We start from the raw sequence: 19,118 nt of genomic DNA, 5'->3' as shown, positions 1-19,118 counted from the left end.
CTCCAAAGCAGAGGAAAACACACAGACCTGGAGGTGGGGAAAGACCCCAGGGACAAGATTCTAGGCAAGGAGCCCGGCGTTTGCAGTGCTGGGTGAAGCCTGCCGTGCTCCCTGGCACCTTGGCAGAGTTGCATTAATACCTCGCTCTGCCCCTGCTCCACCGCAAAAGCAGTTATGGGGGGAAGGCGGACAGGAGCATGCGAAGTAGGTCGATTAGCAAGAGATTTTCCGTACACGATAGGGCCGGATTAAGGCGACGATGCCGGGGAGCGGCTGCAGCCCCGTAGCAGGGGAGGGACGGGCAGGGAAGTTTTCCTCTCCGAGAGCGCGGACTGGTCTGCGCGTGGAGGTTGCGGAGAGCCGACCTCCCTCTTTTTGCCCATCTAACCCGGGAGCTGCGATATTGCATCATGTATCACAGGGCTGACACATAAGCAAGAAACGGAGTCATCCGCCCGAGCGGCGCGGGGAGCTCCCCAGGACGAGGAGCAAAGCAACCCTGCGGCTGCAGAGGGGTCAGAGCTGCCCCGGCCCGGCCAGCCTGCGAGCTCCTGCTCCTTGCAGGGTGGGGAAATAAGTTTTTAAGTGGGCGTTTCGGGCTTCCGTTCAGTTTTACGGCAGAGAGCAACTTCAGGAGAAATTGCGTTTAACAATAAAACTAAACAACTTTTTGTTTTGCGGGTTTTTCTCTAGGATGGAGGACTGGTACTCGTCCCGCAGCCCCCCGTCAGCCGGGCAGAGCAGATCTGACCCGCACGTCCCAGCGGCACAGGCAAATCCCCCCGGGGACCAGCTCTGCCCACGTCCCCCCGGGAACGGCACTGCCCTTCGCCTGGAAAAAAAAAAAAAGAAAAAGGAACCAAGAAGCAAAAACCAGCCCCTCTTTGGAGGCTTTTCTGATCTGCTGGCAGCTCCAGCCTTTGCCTACCAGCAGCAGCAGCAGGACACAGCTCTTGTCTCAATGTGTTTATTTTTAAATGCATCTTTTCAAGCATCGGGAGTCTTGGCAACAGCAGCCGGGAGGGAGAGCTTGCGCAAAGAGCCCCTGATGCTGCAATAGGCAGTTACACAGCACAGTGGGCTGTAATCCCTAAAAAAAATAAATATCCGTGTATCCTGCGTACGGCGCCGGTTAATCTGCCTCAATCGTGAAAGCTTTCAGTGAAATGAATTTCTGTTTTCAAGCAGTAATTTTGGGGGGTGGGCAACACCCTCCCTGCCCCCGAACCCTTTCAAGGGGGCTGTGGCACCTGCAGCAGCTCTTTGGGTTACCCCGATGGCACGGAGCATCTCCCATGGCCTCCGAGAGGTTTTTAATGGGAAACCAGTGCTCTCGCGTCGTGACTGTCTGACTTTTTGTTCTGCCCATGGTTAAGTGTCAGGGTTATGGCTGACCAGCAAGAAAAAGATATTTGCATGAAGAAATGTGTTGGGGAAGGGAAATCCAACACTCATTTTTTTGCCTAGGAAATCTGGGGCTTTCAGGAAGGGTTTTGTGGCACTCCAGGAGACAGCGCCTTTCCGAAATCACATTATTCCCTTTTTTTTCATGCCTCCTCCTGGCGCAGGCAGAGGTTCTGGTGAGCATTCTGCATCTGGGGCTTTCTGGCTAAAGTCAAGGCACAGTTTTGTGTGAAGAAAACCAAATACAACTGAAACGCACCCGCCCATTGCCCCTGAGCCACTCTCGCATGAGGTTATTTTCCCTCTCTCCTCTCCGGAGCCAACGCGTTGCCTGAGCATCCCTGGGAGCTGCTGGGCAGAAATAATTTTCCATCAGAAAGGTCAGCGGTGCTCGAGTTTGACATTTCAAGTATCGATCAGCCATTAAGGCAACAAAGTGTTACTGAGCAAAAACAAGAGCTGCTTTTGGGCAGGTCTTCACCCAGGAGATGACTTCATTTCTAGGAAGCACAGGGCTGCCCGATCCCCCCCTGCCCTTGCCCAGGGACGCTTCTCACAGCTCCCACGCGAAGCGAGCGGGGAAAGAAATCATCAAAATAGCTCACCGGGGCTTCTTGTAGAGGAAAAAAAAACCACTGCGAGACTCGCTGCCATGCCACGCTCCCGAGCACGCTGCCACGTGCCTTCCAGGACAGAGTCATCGTCCCCAAAGTCCCCGTGATGGGGGCACAACCCTGCTCTGGCCCCGATGCTCCTCCGCACCCCGTGAGCATCAGCGCTGGGGGATTTAGGTGCAGGGCTGTGCTCATACCCTAAATCTGCTGGCAAACAGCAAAACACCATCCGGGCAATCACCACGTGGTGGGGGAGCCCCCGCAAAGCCACTTCCCTGCACCAACCCCGTCCCCGCTCGCTTTGCTTGAGCAAAACCAACATTTTTTTTCCCTCTCGGAGGGGAAAACGCACAAGCAGGAGCTGGCAGAGCCGCTCGCGGGCTGCGGCAGGACGATGCCGCCCCGAGACGCGTCCTGCCCGGGCTCCTCCAGACACGGCGGATGGGATCTGCTCAGTGCATGCCCGGTGGTTAGCAAAGCATTTATGTAGGATTTATGCTGCTGGAATTCACTCCCTAAAGAAAAGCTTGAAATTAAACAGCTATATTTTTATAAGATACCCAGCATTGCCAAAATTAGTCATCAAATGCTTATTGTTCCATGCACATTAGATTAGAGCCAAACAAATGCTGATTTTAATCTCTCCAGTACTCTAATGCTCTGATGCTTCTCAATTCAACCTTGAAAACGGCTTTTGTTCACATTAATGGCTTTCATGCTAACGAGGCTCGGTAAGATTTAACATTTAGGCACATCCCGTTCTTCATTTTAATAACAATTCCACCACAGAGAGCAACACATGTTCGCAGTGTGCAGGCACAATTCAGCCACCAAACGTGTCTGAAAGTCCAGATTCAGCATCGCTGCAGGATTGATGCTTCGGCCGGGGCACCCGGGCGCGTTTGCAGCCCGAGCTTGACTTAAAAGCAGACGGGCTAAGAAATGCCGAGTCTCCGGTGCAAATTAAGCGGTTTCTCTTTTGTGCCAAGGGACCTTCAGAGCAGAGCCAGCCAGTTGGGCTCTTGCCTTGCTTGGGCTCAGCTGCTGTTTCTATGCATCTCTCTGTCCCAGCCTTATTAAAATGCCCTGCGCGGGACACTCACCAGGCTGCCGTGCTTGCTTCCCAGCACGCTAGACTTGTGGAGGTCTCTCATTGACTCGACAAGAGCTCTGTGCAGAGAGGGAAAGCAAAAACATTCAATTCACCATCCCGGGAGGCTGAGATAAAACACACAAACCCTTCCTGCCTCTCCCCGCCGCGGCGTTGGGTGCTGTGTGGCAGGATGCGACCCCCACGGGGCTGCGCCCGGGCAGTTTCTGCACGAGCCGGAGCATCGCCGGTGGCAGGGCACGAGGCTGAGCCCCACGAGCCGCCGGCAGCAGCCGTCACGCCGACCCCGGTGTCCTCCTCCCCGGTGACTGCCAGCCCCGTTTAGGATAATTATGCATCGCCGCCTACCTTCTTCTAGAGAATAAAGTAATTCCAACACAAATAGTTTTTGCTCCTGAGACCGTTAGCAAATGGAGGCATTTACGTACGCGGCACATTACCTGACTCATGCACGGCTGACGTGCTCATTAACCCGTCCAGAAGCCCCGGGATCGGCAGCAGGATGGAAAGCAACATCTATTCACCCGCCCAGGTAAAGTCTGTCGGCGAGTCAGCTGCTTGCTCAGAGCCCCCAAAGCACCAGCGTGGGCACGAACCGCCCCTCGCCTGCCGCAGCCAGGGCAGGATCCGGCCCCAAACCCCGCACGGGGACGATGGGACACGGCAGCGGGGCCACAGCAGCTGCGACAGGCGAGGGACTGGTCCACGCAGCCTCCGCAGGGCAGCCCCTTCCTTGGGGAAACACTTTTTTGCTGGATATTTTCAGTGCAACCGGCTTTTGCAAGCACCAGAAATGCCCTCAGCCGCAGGGAAAAGCCATTTTGCACGCTGCCACCGAGCAAACTTTAAAAATGGTGCCATTTCAAAGGCTTCAATTTTAGAATTGTGCTTCTCTGCAAGAAGCGCTTGCTTGATCTTTGAAAAAAAAGGCAGATTGCATGAAATCCAGCCCAGGCTGATGGACGCAGCTTGTCGACGCGTTCCCAGCCCGTGTCCCCCCCGAGGAGCAGCCCCAGGCATCGGGGACGGCGGGCAGAGCCCCGCGCAGCCGTAGCAGCACAGCAGCGAAGACGATCAGAGCCCCGACACCAAGTCCTGCCCGCCTGAGAAAGTTCCAGGGGCGGGAGAGGAAGAAGGGGGTTGATAGTGGTATGAGGCCGGTTTGGGATTATATATTGACCACTAAAAAGCAGATTATGGGTATTTATGAGACAGGCAAAACTGCATGTGCCGTTACAGGATAACTACGTCCATAGTGAAGAATAAAGGTCCCCACTGAGCCCCAATGCAGCTCTTATGGTTTGGATGGCTCGGTAGTTTTGACTCCAAGATAACATCAGCAGTGCTGTGAGACCTCATGCCATCAGCATCCTGAAGCTGCTTTTTCTTTTAGACCAAGTTTTTCCACGCATGTTTTGATCTCTCAGTAAACAAATTGTTATACATATCCCAAATTAGTTATAAATGTTCAAGAACAGAGAAAAGAGTCTCCTTGGGAAGCAGCTTATTTCCAGGTCCGGAGATGGGTTGGTTTGATCCCCGTGAAAAGCTGAAGGCTGATAAGCAATGGCACAAGTTTTGCTTTATTTGCGGGGTGCCGCAGCGGGCAGAGCTCACAGCCTGCAGAGCCGTGGGCACGCCGGTCCCCCCCCCGAGGCAGCATCCCTCGCCGCAATGCGCACCCACGGCAGCCTGAGGTGCCATCGGCCCCTCTTCTCCCAGGGGGAGAGGTGAATCAGCCGTGCCGGGAGAGGGTCCTCCTGCTCCCGCCTCACCCCACCGGCTCCGTTTTCACGGGCTGCTGCCAGGACACAGTGCTGGAGCGGCTGTCCCACGGCTCGTGCGGGTTCGTACCACCCATGAGAGACCCCGTGTCCCCCAGCCCCCCCAGCCCTTTACACATATGCAGTCCACGGAGCAGGGGAGAGCCCTTCAGCCTGCTCTTGACAACACTTTGGGGACCCAAATCCTACAGTAACCCGCAAAGCTCCTTGTTTTCTCCTTATTTATGCATCTGGCTGATGGCACAAACAGCTGGAGCGGCAGAGGGAAGCTGAGCGAATAGCTTCAGCTCTGCACCCGGCCGCAGGAAACACCTTTGGGCTCTAATAAACACCGGAATAAATGGACTGAGCAGGGCCCTCAAAAGAGACCATGTTCCTATAGAACAGGCCGTCATCTTCCCATCCCCTCCGTCCCGCTGGGCTTCACCTGCCCGGCGTAGCTGGACAGCAGCAGTGGGGACGAGCGCACAAACCGCACGGCAAAGCTAAAATCTCTGCTGGGGTGGGCGGGAAGCGGAGGTGGCTGGGGGTCGGTGTGGGGTGTAGCTCAGGTCTCACCCATACAGCACCCGCTGCCAGCACCCTGCCCGCAGGCTCACAGGCTGCTCCGTGGCAGGGGATGCTGCCAGCCCATCGGGCCGTACGCTGGCACGTCGGGCATCCGCAGCGCGGGCCCAGCAGAGCCCCAGAGCACATGCTGCGCTGAGGTTGCGTAAAAAACCAGACTTGGGGTTTGATGCTGAATGCGCTGTGCCCTTACCTGCGGGGTTTCACATTTGCCTGTTTGCTATAGGGAATGATGAGATGATGGATTTAATTGCCTTGCAGGGCAGGAGCTGACACAGCCCGGCTGCCCCTTCGTGGGCAGGCTGGCACCGTCTGCTTGTGCTGCACCCCAGGGAAGTGCCCCCCACCATGGAACCTCTCCCCGCCCAGGAGAGACGGCAGCGGAGGGGGATGAGCCCTGCCAACACCGAGCCCAACGGCGAGATCCAAGAGCTGCAGGAGCTCAAGGGGTGCCTTTGGGCTGCCCCACGCTCGGCCGTGACCAAAGGAGCAGCACCAGGGCTGCCGTGAAGCCCCGTGGGGTGATGTCCCCCCCGCGAGGAGGTCACACTCAGGCGGGCAGACAGGAGCCTGGGCATCCCCTGGGCTCGCTCTGCCCCTCGTGCCCGCAGCCCAGAGCCCTGCCTGAGCGGCCCAGCGAAGGGGCGAGGGACAGCAGTGCGTTGGGATGCTCCGAAAGGCGGTTTCCAAGGTTGTGGTGCAAATCCAGATGTCCCTGCATCAGCTTCACCCTGCGCCGGCCCTGCAGCACCTCGGCGGGTGCTCTGCAGCAGCTGACACCGACAGGACGAGCAGCGCCCTGCGCCCAGGAACAACGCTACGATTCGATGTATGATGCTGGGATGGTATTGGTACTGGGGCAGTGTCCTGGCGGAGGAGAGACCGGGAACACCAGGCAGTCCTACAGCCCAGGGCAGAGCTCCCAAGGGACTGAGACCCCCCCCCCCCAGCACAGAGCTGCTCTGATTTGGTCCCCCCCCCAAGTGGGGCTGAGCTGCCAAGACCCAGAGCAGATCTCTGCTTCTGCACCCGTTGGGGCGGTGGGTGCACCCCAGCTCCCCGACAGTGACCCTGGAGTGGTGGTGGGGGGGTCAAGATGGGATTTTGGGCAGGCACGGTTCTCTTTGGCAAAGCCACTTGTCCCTAGTGCACAGACAAGGAGAAGAGGCAAAGAGAGCTCCGTGGTTATCCAACTTGTAAAGAGCAGTAGATTGATTTTACAAATATTAAGGATTAATCCCATTAACATGGTCTAAACAAAGGACAAAAGAGAGATGAATGTTTCTGAAGCGATATCTGCCAGCTGAGGTTTTTTCCAGCCTGGAAGGAAGTGACAGGGATTTCCCTGGAGTTCAACTTTTCAATGATTTCTTCTTTCTAGAGACCCCTGACTGCCTGGGAAGAGCCTCTCCTCTTCCCAAGCCACTGGGAAAAAAGCACCGAGCGAGGCCAGATGTCTCCTGGCCACAGGACCGGGCTGTCACCACGAGTCCCCATCCCTCCCTGGCCACGGTGCTGCTTCCCACCCGCCCCGGGCACTTCACGTGGTCCCACCGATGTCACACGCTGCTCAGAAATGATGCAATAAAGCATCCCTGGCACCCGCATTTGCGGTGCCGGCAGGGGTCCTGTTTCGGACCATTTTTCCCCCAGAAAACCTTCCGGGGGAGGCAAACCAAACCTCTCCTGGGCCCGTGTACTGAGAAGAAACACAAATCTCATGCTCGTCAATAAACTGTGTAAACAAGCACAATTTTCCTCCCACTCTGTTTCCCAACTCCTTCCCGCCCCGCAAAGCCGGCGGAAACATCCTGACGAAGCACAAAGCGTTTCTGGTCCCCGGAGCTGCCCTGGGTCACTGACCACAGGATTTTACCCTCCTCCCTCCTCCGGCTTCTTGGAATAATGTTTCCTTGAGGGCAAAAATATTGCATGGGGTTTTTTGTGTTGGTTTTTTTTTTTTTTTTTAAACTTGAGAGATTTTTAGGAAACTCAGAGAGGGAAAAAAAGTCTCTTTTCACTTGTCGGGATGAGCGGGTAACCGAGTCAGGCGCTCGTCCGTGAGCGTCATTTCACATCACATCACACATCATCAAGAAGATTGAGTCAAGAGACCTGGTTACAAGAGGGGTTTTTTCCAGCAGTTTTAAGCAGAATAAGTGGGGCTGCCTGTACAACAAGAGAAAGTCTCCCGGGGGAGGGCACCATAAATCCAACCCCTCCTAAATTCACCTGCTTTTTAATTGCAAAGAAGCGAAAAGCCGCGTGCACGGGTACTAAAGGGCTGGGGGACGGTGGGGAGCAGGGCGGCCGCCAGACCCGCGGGTAAGAGACCACTTGGGAAGATGCTACGGGGTGGGTGAGGGTAAAAAAATCAGGGCAAAAAGCACTGCTGGGAGCACTAACATTTCTACTTTTGTGATAGCCTGAATAAAATCCTTGCTAAGCCCCGGCTTTGTACGGGACATGGACCACAGAAACTTATTTATCCTGGCAAACAGGACTTTTCTAAAGCAGGGAGACAGTACACGGGTGAGCGGCTCAGACGTCTCTCCCTCACTTGCTGTTTCCCACCCAAAACCCTCAAAATGTTCCCCGGGGACAAGCACCCCGGGGTGCTCCTCGGGGCACGGGGCAGCATCCCGGGCTCCGAGCGGCTCCTTTCCCCTCCCAGCCGCTCCCGCACGGAACCATTCACTCCTGGACAGCTTACAAAACCGCAAGAGTTTTGGGGAAGTTTATCCCAGCTGGGGGCAAAACTTTTCCAAAGGAGAAGGAAAGGAAAAAAAAAAAAAAAAAAAAAAAAAAACAAACACTATCTTCTAAATATTTCAGGCTTCAGAAACCCGTTTCCTGGCCAGCGCGAGGAAGTGCCAGAGACTGGGTGGATGAAGGTCACAGGACAGCCGGGGCCGGGATGCGGGAGGCACCGACCCCCCCGCTGCCAGCCTGCGCGGTGCCCGCGGGGAGCTGGAGCCCGGACAAGCCCTGCCTTGTCTGCCGGCTCCCAGGAAGGGGGAAACCATCCGCAGAAGCGAAACGGAGACTTGTTATTCAGGCACAAACCAGAGCGCAGGGAGCTCGGGGAGGAACATTTGCGATATTCCGCCCCACGATGCCCGTGCATTCGCCAGAGCCTCAAATCTCGCCTTTTCCCTATTTTTCCTTGTCTTTTAGCACACAATGCTCTAGAATCGGGTTTCTTTCCACTTAATATAATTATGAGAGCAGCCCAAGTGACTCTCTTTGCCAGAGGTTCGTAGTGAACCGACCCGGAGCTGTGAACCCCCCGGGAAGGCGCAGGAGCCGACGTGCCGCAGGCTGAGCCCGCACGAGATGCTCGCTGCACGCCACGGCCTCGCCCGCGTTCACCCCAGCAATATTTCCGTACGTTCAGCTTTTTGGCCGCTTGTTTAAAGGACTCAGCATTTCCACAAGGTCTGAGTCTTCCACGGACCTGCTCTCAGCTGATGTACGGAGCTTCTTTGGGGTACAGGGTCAGATTTTGGGGGAGGAGAGCTGCGGAAGCTGCCGCACTCCTCTTGATAAAAATTGCTTTTTTTTCGCCATGCAACCGCCTGCCCAGCTACCTGCAGAGCAATTGGGGATGGGCAAGAGGGGCTGCTGGTGGCAGACCCCCACCCTGGGCACGGCACCACATCCCTGGGCTGCTTCCATCCCCCTCCGGTCCCCGCCGGGGCCGCCCCGGGGTCTGCGGGGGTGCAGGCACAGCGCGGGGTCCTCACCTGCCCTGCTCTGCTCCACGGGCTCGTCGGGCGCCTCCTGACACCCAGGAACGGATGCGGGGCTCAGGGAAAAGCGGGTGCTCCTCGGCCCTGGAAGAAAGGGAAACCCTTTGGTTACAGCAGCACCCCTGCCGCCTGCCCCAGCACCCCCCTGGGCACGAAGCCCGCCCCTCGGCCTGACCACACGCACTCGAGCCGCGGTGGGTGCCAACAGGTACCGGGGTGCAGCCGGCGGTGCCAGTGCGGCTGCAGGCAGCTAATTCCTACTGACATCAGGATTAGCTCCAGCCCCCCCACCCCACCCCATCGCCAGCCCCCGGCCCCGAACGGCCAAACCCCTGCTTGTCGCAGCTGCGAGCAGGGATGCGATAGCGTGGGCTGAGCGATCCCTCCTTCACCGGTGGGGACATCGAGCCCCAAAGCACCCGCTGCAGAGGCTCTGGGTGCCGGCAGCTGGCACAGGGATGGTCCCATCCTGCCCGCAGCCATGGGACCTCCCAGCACCATGGCCACGCTCCTGGTGCCACTGGCATGGATGGGTCAGGATGTGGCCCTCATCACTCTGGAGCCCTCCCCCAGCCCCGCGAGGGCCGGTGTGTCTCAGGGCGGGCACGCAGAGAGGGTCCTGTGCACGGACAGAGAGACCATTATTCTCTGGGGAATTTATAGCAGCTATTGTACAGGCGGAGAGCCGGGATGCTCAGAGCAGAAGGCAACCAGGGCTGGGCTGTCAGAAGGGACGGCCACGGCTTCAAAGGGACCCTCATCCCTGCATCGTTGATGGGTCGGGCTTCGGCGACAGCCCCAGCACCCCTGCACCCCGGGAACCAGCCCTTGAGGTCCTTCCCATTGCCCAAACCAAACAGCATTAACTCTGTGACAGCGATGCCCGGCGCTGGCATCCCTCAGTCCCCGACACAGGCACACGCGTGTCCCCGGGCTGGCCGCAGCAGCTTCCCCGGCTGTGCCACAGCACTTTTTGGCCGGAGCACGGCTATTCCTGACCCTTCGGCACAGGAGGCGGGTGAGGATTTTTCCATAAGGCCCGACAGCTTGAGGGGCCGAAACCACCGTAACCACCGTTCTGAAAGGGGAAAATCCGGGTCCACATCCTGGTGGGAGGAAGGGGGCTGCGATCGGCACCCGGACAGGGAGAGCAGCACGTTGCAGCTTGCAGGCACAGCTCCCATCCCGGTGCTGAGCAGGAGCAGGTGCTTCCTCGGCCGTGCTTTTAAGTGAGCATGGAGCAACAGGTTGGAAAGACTCATTTTTGGTGCAGCGAGGCGGCCGGCACCCTGCCCTGCTCGCGGCTGCCCAGGTTTCCCATCAAGCAGGGTCCCTGTCGTGCTCACCAGCTGCGTGCCATGGCGGGACCCCAATCCGGGCTGGGCTCTAAAGGGTTTAACTCTATTTCTCTGCTCTCAGCAACTCAAGCGATGTCTCGGCTGCTCCAGCACTGCCCCAGCACAGCCTCTCCCAGGGCGGTTTTGCTCCTGGGGCTTTTCCCGGCGATGCTCGAGGCTCTGCAGACCAACTCCGGCCGGAGCGCCGCAGCGAGGGAGCTTTGCCAGCAGCTTCGCGATGAACAAAGGAGCGCAGGATTTCTGGGAGCTGAGCTTGGCGCTGGTCCCCTCCCAGCCCGGGAACGATGGGATTCACAGATTTGTGGGGGACTCTAGCAGCTGGCTCCGTCACGTAGATTTTTGCCTGCTGCCAGATTTGGATAATTACACACTGACTCGGGAGATAGGAATCCAGGATTCGACTCCTTTGAGCTCTTTTCTAGCTGGGTAATGAATTGAACTATTCATCATTTGATAAAATTTCCATGAAAAGAAGAAGGGGGGGGGGGGGCATTTGCAGGGTATGAATTACAGCGCCCAGCGAGCCTGCTGGCCACAGACGGGCCATATTAAAGCGCCAGATTAATGCTGCATTGAATCACAATTAAAACTCATTAAAAAGCCGCAGGCCAGACAAGTTGCCTTTGATGCGAGTAATACTTCTTGAAACGGGGAGCTTCCATTTTTAGCCTCAAAGCAGCCCGTTATGCTCGTTTCCAACCCCCAGAAATCCCACCAAAGCTAAAGATCAGTGAACATCGTCCCTGTTGGAGACAAGGGGACCCGTTCCGTACTTTATTAACAGTTCAGTACTTGTTCCAGCCCAGCTGGTAAGCAACATAACCTCCTTATCCCCTTCCAGTCGAGGCACCGCGCACCATTACATGATCTGCACCCACGGGGTGCTGCAAAGCAGCTCCTCCAGAAGAGCCACCAGCCCTCTCTACCTGCCTCGGAAATCCATTTTGCACAATGACTTATTTATGAGCAACGTCCGCCTGGGCAGCCCAAACGAGTGAGGCATTTCCAACCGCCACACTGCTGATCCCTAACTAAAAATAACATGGCAGCTTCGATTTTAAGGCAGCAAGAGGCAGAGAAAGCCCTGCACCCCCTGCACCCTCCGTGGGTTGTTTCTGCCTTTACTGCTGCCTCCGCGCCCCTCTCGCTGTGACACTCGGTCCTGCGTTGGGGACCTGGCCCCGCTCCCCGGTGCACAGCCCTGGCTGGGTTCAAGGAGCCCAATTGATCTGAACACCATAAGCAAAAACCCATGCAATGGTAAATCCCGTTAATCTATTTGCTAGAGATGTTGGTTAGCCTGCACCTAACCCATTAGCGTGAGTTCTATTACTATTATTTGGAGTCGTTTCCCAACCATCAGAGCACACACAGCGCTTCATGGAATTCCTCTTTAGCAAACCACCTAGAGAACACTTCACCCAATATTTCTCCAGCAATAAAGTCAAGCTGTGCTGTCCAAAGCCCGATTTCTGCAAAGCCATTTTCCCGGATTCCATGGCCCAGTGCCTTCAATCAAGCTTCCGATTGATTGATCCACTATCAGCATTTCATGGGATCAGTGTTTGCCCCAGACACTCTAAATCTGCCCTTACCGCCCGAGGCAGGGGACATCAGGAATGGCATTTCGGCTGCCGTGGTCATGGCCTTGTAACCGTAACCTCCCCGGCAAGGGCCTCTGTGGTAATTACTATTTACCCGCGTTAGGGCATCATTTATTTACCGCGTTTGATCACGACAGGCCATCGTTGCAATTTCCTCTCTGGGTTTTGGTTTCGGCTCTATCTGCTCGCTGAACTATGAGGATGAGCCCTTATCTAGGCGGCGTGGCTTGATGACTAATGCCAATTAATAGATAATAAAGCCAGAGGAGACCATAGGATAATTCAGACTAATGTACGCCGTGGGACCTCCCAGATGGCATCCTCTTTTAAACTGCGTCTTTTTTGAAAAACCTCCGATCGTTTAAAAACTATAGTCCCCAAATTAACACGCCCCCGGGCCCCCACTAACTCGTGTTCATGGTTAATTATATTTAGGGCTTTGGAAACAGCCTCTGGTGATGGGTGGGAGCTGGAAGCACCATTGGCATACCAAGGGACTTCTGCCATGCCTCCGCCTGCCAAAATACACCCAGCACAAGCCCTGCTCGGAGGCTAAATTTCTCTGGCCCTTCCCTGACCACAGGATTCCCACTTGCGTATCCCCAAAGATCCCATTACCCTTTCGATGGCAAATAAATCCAGAGAACCCAGCCGTGGGTTCTTTCCTCCCGCTCCTGTTCTCCATCCTATGACTCACATCCCTTCTCCCCCGAGCCCCACGCCGCCCGCCCGCCGTCAGCCCGCCTTCGCGCTCTGTTTGCAAGCAACAGAGACCAAACCCGAGCCCCAGACCCTCGCAGGACCAGCTGATCTACAGCAGGGGGGAAGTTGTCCCTGATTCCTACGGCATCTTCACAGCTGAAGGCCACCACCTCGGCGGCTCTAGTTGCGGAGCCTGGAGAAAGCCTCGGCCAGGCAGAGCTGGTGTGGCATGGCGTGGCGTGGTACGGCGTGGCATGGCGTGGTACGGCGTGGCATGGCGTGGTACGGCGTGGCATGGCATGGCACGCCGTGCCATGCCATGCCACGCCGTGCCACGCCACGCCATGCAATCATGCCAGGGAAGTGTCACAGAGTTTGGGCAGATCCTCGAGAGTGGGGCATGGGCTTTTTTCACGTTCCAATCGATCCTTCTGCATCCTATTTATAACCTGCTTAAACTCTCCCGGGTAGCAAACTCCCCCAAAAGAGTGAGGTCTGGGGATGCGCTGCGGCTGCTTGCATTTCTTCTGTGGGAGGGAAGGGGGTGGCTTGGGACACGGATGAAACCAGCTTGTTTCACATACTGACAGCAGATATTTCTGCCCCCTCCTTGCCTTCCCCCAGTCCCCCCCACACCCCAAGAAAAGCTTTTTTCGCCTCCCCATGCCTCAGGCTGGCGCTAGGACAGCTCTGCCTGGCGTTAGGCACCCAGGCTTGATTTTTCAGAACAATTTTCTTCTAGGGATGACTTGCTCAGGACTATTTGCAAAGTTTGTAAAACCCTACCCATGGCTCCTGTTTCCAGCACCACCTGGGACGCAGCCCCAGCGTGGGAGGAGTTGTTGCAGAAACGCCGTACATGCCTGTCTCTGGCAGCGCTGGGAGCTGTGGGCTTTACTGGTTTTAGTTAGACACCTGCTGCTGGGCAGGATGCAAAGATCCCAGAAGTCCTCCGGGACTCTGCCCTTCATCTGCCCCACTGAGGGAACACGCGCACGATTCCCGGTCCCCAAAGCCCCCCCATTCCCCCAGCTTTGGGTCACCAAACCCTTCCCCGAGTCCCCACCTCGCACTGACTCCTAGCAGCCAAAACCACACAGAAAAAGCATCTCCTTTCCCACGGGCGCTCATAGCGCTTTCTTTTTCCCCCACCACATCAGCCTGGGCCGTGCGTGCCAGCCTCGTGCCCAGGGAAGGACCGGGGAGTGAAGGACACGTTCACCACCCCGGTGCTGGGATCCATGCCCGGTTTGACTGGGAAGACCCCAGCACCGATGCTGTGGCAGGTCAGGAGCCTGCTCTTGGGTTTTCTTTAGCTTGCATCAGGATAGTCCATATTGCAGGAAATTAGATCTATAGGGTGTATTAGAGCTTTACAGTGCTTTAGCGAAAGCGTGCTTGGTGCACGTGACATAGAACTTCCCAGTTTACACCTCCATTCCCTGCAAATTAACAGCAGAGTCCTTCCCCGTCTTACTGAAGGTGCTTCCCTGACAGCCCTGCAGCCTTTTCTCAGCGTAGCTCTGAATAAATCTATTTGCACTCAGAAAAAAATCTGTTAATGAGCGCTACAAATTAGTCAGCCTGGCTTAAAACTCTGACACTTGGTATCAGTGAGTTAGTAGTTCTTTTAACCCAATTGCCCTTTCGGGACCATCCATCAATCCTTCTCTCAGCACCCAGAAGAGCTGGAAACACACTTTTTCTTGAACACAGGTGCTGCTGGGAGGGGCTGCGGGACGGCACGCCGCCGCACAAGGCACACAGAACAGCAAACGCAAAAATGCTGGTGACTGCCCAGCAAAAGCCAAGCAGGCAAAATGCAAGTTATTTGCTAAGGACAAAGACGGGAGAGAGTGATTCCTCCCCAGCAGCATCCTCACCGGGGAGCCTGGGCACACACCAGCGTCGGCACTGGAGCTGCTTCAGGTTTTTGGATGTCCCCAGCACGCTCATGCCAAGACGCGTGCCCCCCCGCTGCGTGTCCCCTCCCACCGGGGAGGCCAGCAACATTTGGGGTGAAAGGCAGCAAACAGACCAAAGCCACTGCTTCCCTCCCCAGACACGTCCCGCCTCAGGGCTCAGAGAAGGACCACAACAGCTTCGGTCCCATTTGCTTCCACTCTGCATGCTCCAAGTTAGTTACCCAGCGCCGTGCCCAACACCCCAGCAAGGCTGCGCCACGTCTCCGTGAGCCGTGCCACAGCCCGGATCAGCGGCGTGGCACCAAACACCCGCAGGGACCCCGTCAGTCCCATTCCCGGGACGGCGATCGCAGCCTGCTGAGACCCTCCCAGCTACGGCCAGACCCTGCCCGCCGCAGGGCCAGGCAGCCCTTTCCTCGAGGGGCTTCCCAAGGCAGGGGGGCTGCTGTTTCCCCTCGAGTGTATGAACCGTTAGACTCATCAGCACGATCGCATCCTTGTCTTGGGGTCACAGAGTAAGCGGGAGGACTTGGGCCAAGCAGGTCCACGCAGCTTGGACCACTCTGCTCCCAAAGTCTCGTGGCTCCCACCGTCCGGAGGCGGCCCCTTGCCTCTGGACACTGCCATATCATGCCATTTCATGCCCTAATTCAGCAGGATGCTGTGTGCTCTGGACCACCCCGGTGGCAGTGTCCCCCCGGCCGCAGGAGCCTGACCCGCGGAAGGATGGGGCGAGCAGGAGGCGATGAACTCGGCTCCCAGGCACGAGGGATCGTGGGGATGGGGAGAAACGGGAAATAGTTCTCAGAAAGCAAAACCTTCCCCTCCGCACCACTGGGAGAGCCGAGCTCCAAGGCTGATCCAGCAAATTTGGGGGACCGAGGCGGCTCCACATCGCTCCCGGCTCCCAGCAGCTCTGCTCGGGGAGGGTTTGCTCTGCCGCCACCCAGCCCCTTCCACCCCGCTCCCCCCCCGCCCCCGTCCCGCTCCTTAATCCCCCCAGCCCCATTCCCGAGGTCTTTCCCCCCCCCCAGACAAGCCGGCAGCCACCTGTAGAGGTCTGGGCAGCATCTGCCGAGCGGCCGCAGAAAGCGGCTTAGAGCGGGGTCCGCCCGCGGGGGATGCTCAGCCCCCCCCGGCCCTCCGGGCACGGCTGCTCCAAGGGTTAAAACTGCAGCACAGCTCCGAGCTGGAGGGGCCGAGCAAGCGGGAGACGCGAGGAAATCAAAGGAATACAATAAAATAAAATAAAATAAAATAAAATAAAATAAAATAAAATAAAATAAAATAAAATAAAATAAAATAAAATAAAATAAACCGCAGCACCCTGGCCGGGGGGGGGGGGTGGTGGCGGGGGGCGGTGGCCGGGTCCCGCTCCGCAGCCCCCCAGCGCGGCACCTTGCGGGCAGGGGGCCGGGGGGGACCCCGCAGCCGAGCCGGGGAGGGCAGGTCCTTACCTTGGTGACAGTCATGCGGGAAGTCGCGGAGGGGTGAGGAAGCTCCGCGGGCGGCGGGAGGGGGGGGGGGAGTGCGGGACGGGGAGCGGGAGATGCGCGGAGGAGAGGGAGGAAAAGAGGAGAAAAAAAAAAAATATACAAAATAAAGAAGAAAAAAAGGACACCGGGAGGGGTGAGGGACGCTGCTGCTGCTGCGTTTTCCCCGCAGAGGAGCGGCCGCAGCAGAGCGGGGAGCCCGCAGCCCTCCGCGCCCGTCCGGGCCAGCAGCCGAAGCGATCGGTCCTCGGCGCGGCGGTGGCGGCGGCGGTGATGTCAGCCCGCGCCGCCGTGACGGAGCAGCCGCATCCCGCGCGGGGCGGGGGGGGGGGAGCGGGGCAGGCAGGGGCAGGCAGGGGCAGGCAGGGGCAGGCAGGGGCAGGCAGGGAGGCCAAGCCAAGGAGGGGAGGGAGTGAGCGGGGCCGCGGTTCCGGGGAGAAAAGGCCATTTTTTAACTCTTTGGCACCCCGAGTTGCCCTTCCCGGGGGCAGGAGCCGGGCAGGCACCTGCTGCCGCCCCGATCCCGCCCCCCCCCCCCGGGGATGCTCAGGGGGATGGCGGCCGCCCGGGAGGGGCCTCCCTGCCCACAATCGGTCACCGAGATCCAGTGGTGACCAGTAAGACCAGTGCGTATACACTGAGAGTGCAATAGCTGTCCTCTCTCCAAAGCGATAAAAATAAAGGCAGGTTCCTGGGCACTGACCAGACGACGGGCTGCGTCACCAGCTTCCTTCCGCAGGGTGATCGCAGCCAAGGCACGTATTCTGCCATCGGCTTTCTGCAGCAGGAGCTGGGGATGTGCTGCAGGCTTCGCACCTTGCTGCCTGGTCCCTCCCGGCTGGGCATCGGGTCCTACAGCATCCGTAACCATCCACCCGTGCGCTTGTTTCCCTTCACGTACAAGGTGATTATTTTTTTTTTCCCCCCATCTATTATAAACAGTGACAAGTGACAACACCAGAGACCGCTGCTTTGTCCCAGAGCTGTCATTCCCATTTTCTAGGCGAATGAAGAGTGGCCCAGACTGGAGGTGGCACTCGGATGCTCGGGGTTACTCAGGACTCCGGTGTCACCACGCGGCTGGGTGCCCGGGTACCTCCACACACCAACAGCTGCTATGAGGTCACCGTTGCAGGAATAACATCGGTGTCATTTTATCCCGCTTCCTCTTCTCACCACCGAGCAAACCAACCTCTTAATGGCACCGACTCAGAATAAATTCAGGGGTACAGGGTACCAGGAGGCACTGAAGCATCCTGGCTAGCCGTGGCCTGTGTCACCAGGCCTTGCACCCTTGCACACCCTTGCACACCCTTGCACACCCACGAAACACAGGTGTTTTTCTCACATTTTAAAAGTTCCCTGTCATTGGAGATGAGAAAAGCAATACTTAGAAGCAGTACTTAGAAAACGCGGCATTTTAGCTCGTTGTTTCCTGGTTACATGGGAATGAAAGAGCAGGCACAGAATTAGATTAGATGTTGCACCAACTTACTTTATTGTTGCTGAATTAAAACTACTTGAGGCCACTACCAAATGCATTTCCAATTCCCCTTAAAGAAAAGCACTCTGCCAATAAACAAAGGATTTCCTTTTTATAAGGAGATTATTCAACCAAGAGTCTGATGAAAGATTGCTGGGTTTTATTCTAGTGCCGAACCTTCCCATAAAATATCAGTGGATCTGATAACAAGTGAATAACAAGAGTTGTGAAAAAATGTCTGTCCTCTGATCTTCTTTGAAAAATCAACTCTGTTTGTAAAGATAAACCATGTGTCATGGACTGGACTGGAAACTATGAGAAAGGTTAATGCAATTAATGTAGAGCTAATGACATTAGCCAGCAGAAGCAGCCACCTCTAATTCCCGAACCACCCAGCGATGACCTCTTCCCAACAAAAACCCCCTTTTCCCAGGAGCTGGTGACGGAAGCAGGAGGCTCAGTCCAGACAGAGATGATGCTTAAAACTAAACCGTGCTCGGGAGGTGACCGAGACGGGGGACACCGAGGCCCAGATAAGGGAGAAACCAATCTCTGGCAAAGCCTTAGAGGAGCTGCCGAGCCCCGGCCGCCGCTGCTCCTGCCGTGGAAGCGGCAGCGCTCGGGGGCCGCTGCACCTCCTGTGCTCCTCTGCAGCCGCTGGGATTAATTAGCACCAATTAGCTGATTGAAACAACTTGCTTGGAGCAGCAAGCTGGGCCAGCTGGTGAAGGTAGGGTGAGAAGGGAAAGGCTGCTGGGAAGGCATGCGTTGCTGGGTGGCTCCTGGGGGCCTGATCCTGCTGAGGGAGGGAGGGAGGCTGCAGCTGCGTGGCCTCTCCATGTCGTGGTAAACCCCAGCATCCCTCAAACCCCAAATGCTGCTGCTGGGGGGAGCCCAGAAATGTTGGGAAAAGCGCTTGGAACCCCTTTTGGGGCAGCACAGGGAGAGCTGGGGGAGCCAGTACAGCCCCATCAGCCTAGAGATGGGGTGCTGGGGCGGCTCAGCCCTTGCTCGGGTGGGAATGGGGGGGGTTTGCAGCGATGGGGAAGCCGCAGCCGCGCTGGCCCTGCTGAGCACGGGGCAATGCCCTGCCCTGAGTGCCTGGGCTGCGGCTGCCCTCCAGCAACGCTGCGGGCTGAGGGCACCCAGTGCCCCACCTCTGCACAAGTCCCAGCAGAAAATGGGATCGATGGGTGCACGGGGCGCTGCTGAGAGCTGGTGGGGGCGAGCGGGCCCTTAGCTTTGTCCCACGGCTGGGAAAATAGCACGGGCTCCTTGTTTCACCTATATAGCACAGCGATTCCAACCCCGAATCATCCGT

At 57.1% G+C, this 19,118-nt stretch overlaps 1 protein-coding gene across 3 annotated transcripts in view; it reads right to left on the bottom strand.

The window, feature by feature from the left end:
- CORO2B (coronin 2B) overlaps positions 1–16,615 on the bottom strand; it is a 45,559-nt gene extending 28,944 nt beyond the window's left edge. Inside the window, exons 1-3 of one of the 3 annotated variants that reach the window (XM_075764330.1) lie at positions 16,279–16,610; positions 9,227–9,316; positions 3,122–3,188 (exon numbers count right to left, since the gene is read on the bottom strand). In XM_075764330.1, coding sequence (XP_075620445.1) covers positions 3,122–3,172 — 51 coding nt within the window. In that variant the 5' untranslated portion in view covers positions 3,173–3,188; positions 9,227–9,316; positions 16,279–16,610. Of the gene's footprint in view, positions 1–3,121; positions 3,189–9,226; positions 9,317–10,578; positions 10,756–16,278 lie in introns of those variants that run through there. The other 2 variants (XM_075764329.1, XM_075764332.1) reach the window with 2 other exon arrangements.
- Between the last annotated feature and the right edge of the window lie 2,503 nt (positions 16,616–19,118).

This window comes from Balearica regulorum, chromosome 12 (assembly GCF_011004875.1).
Source record: "Balearica regulorum gibbericeps isolate bBalReg1 chromosome 12, bBalReg1.pri, whole genome shotgun sequence".
In the NCBI taxonomy this organism is placed as follows: domain Eukaryota; kingdom Metazoa; phylum Chordata; class Aves; order Gruiformes; family Gruidae; genus Balearica; species Balearica regulorum.
The sequence above is the reverse complement of the archived record's forward strand: the minus strand, read 5'-3'. Positions and strand labels throughout refer to the sequence as shown.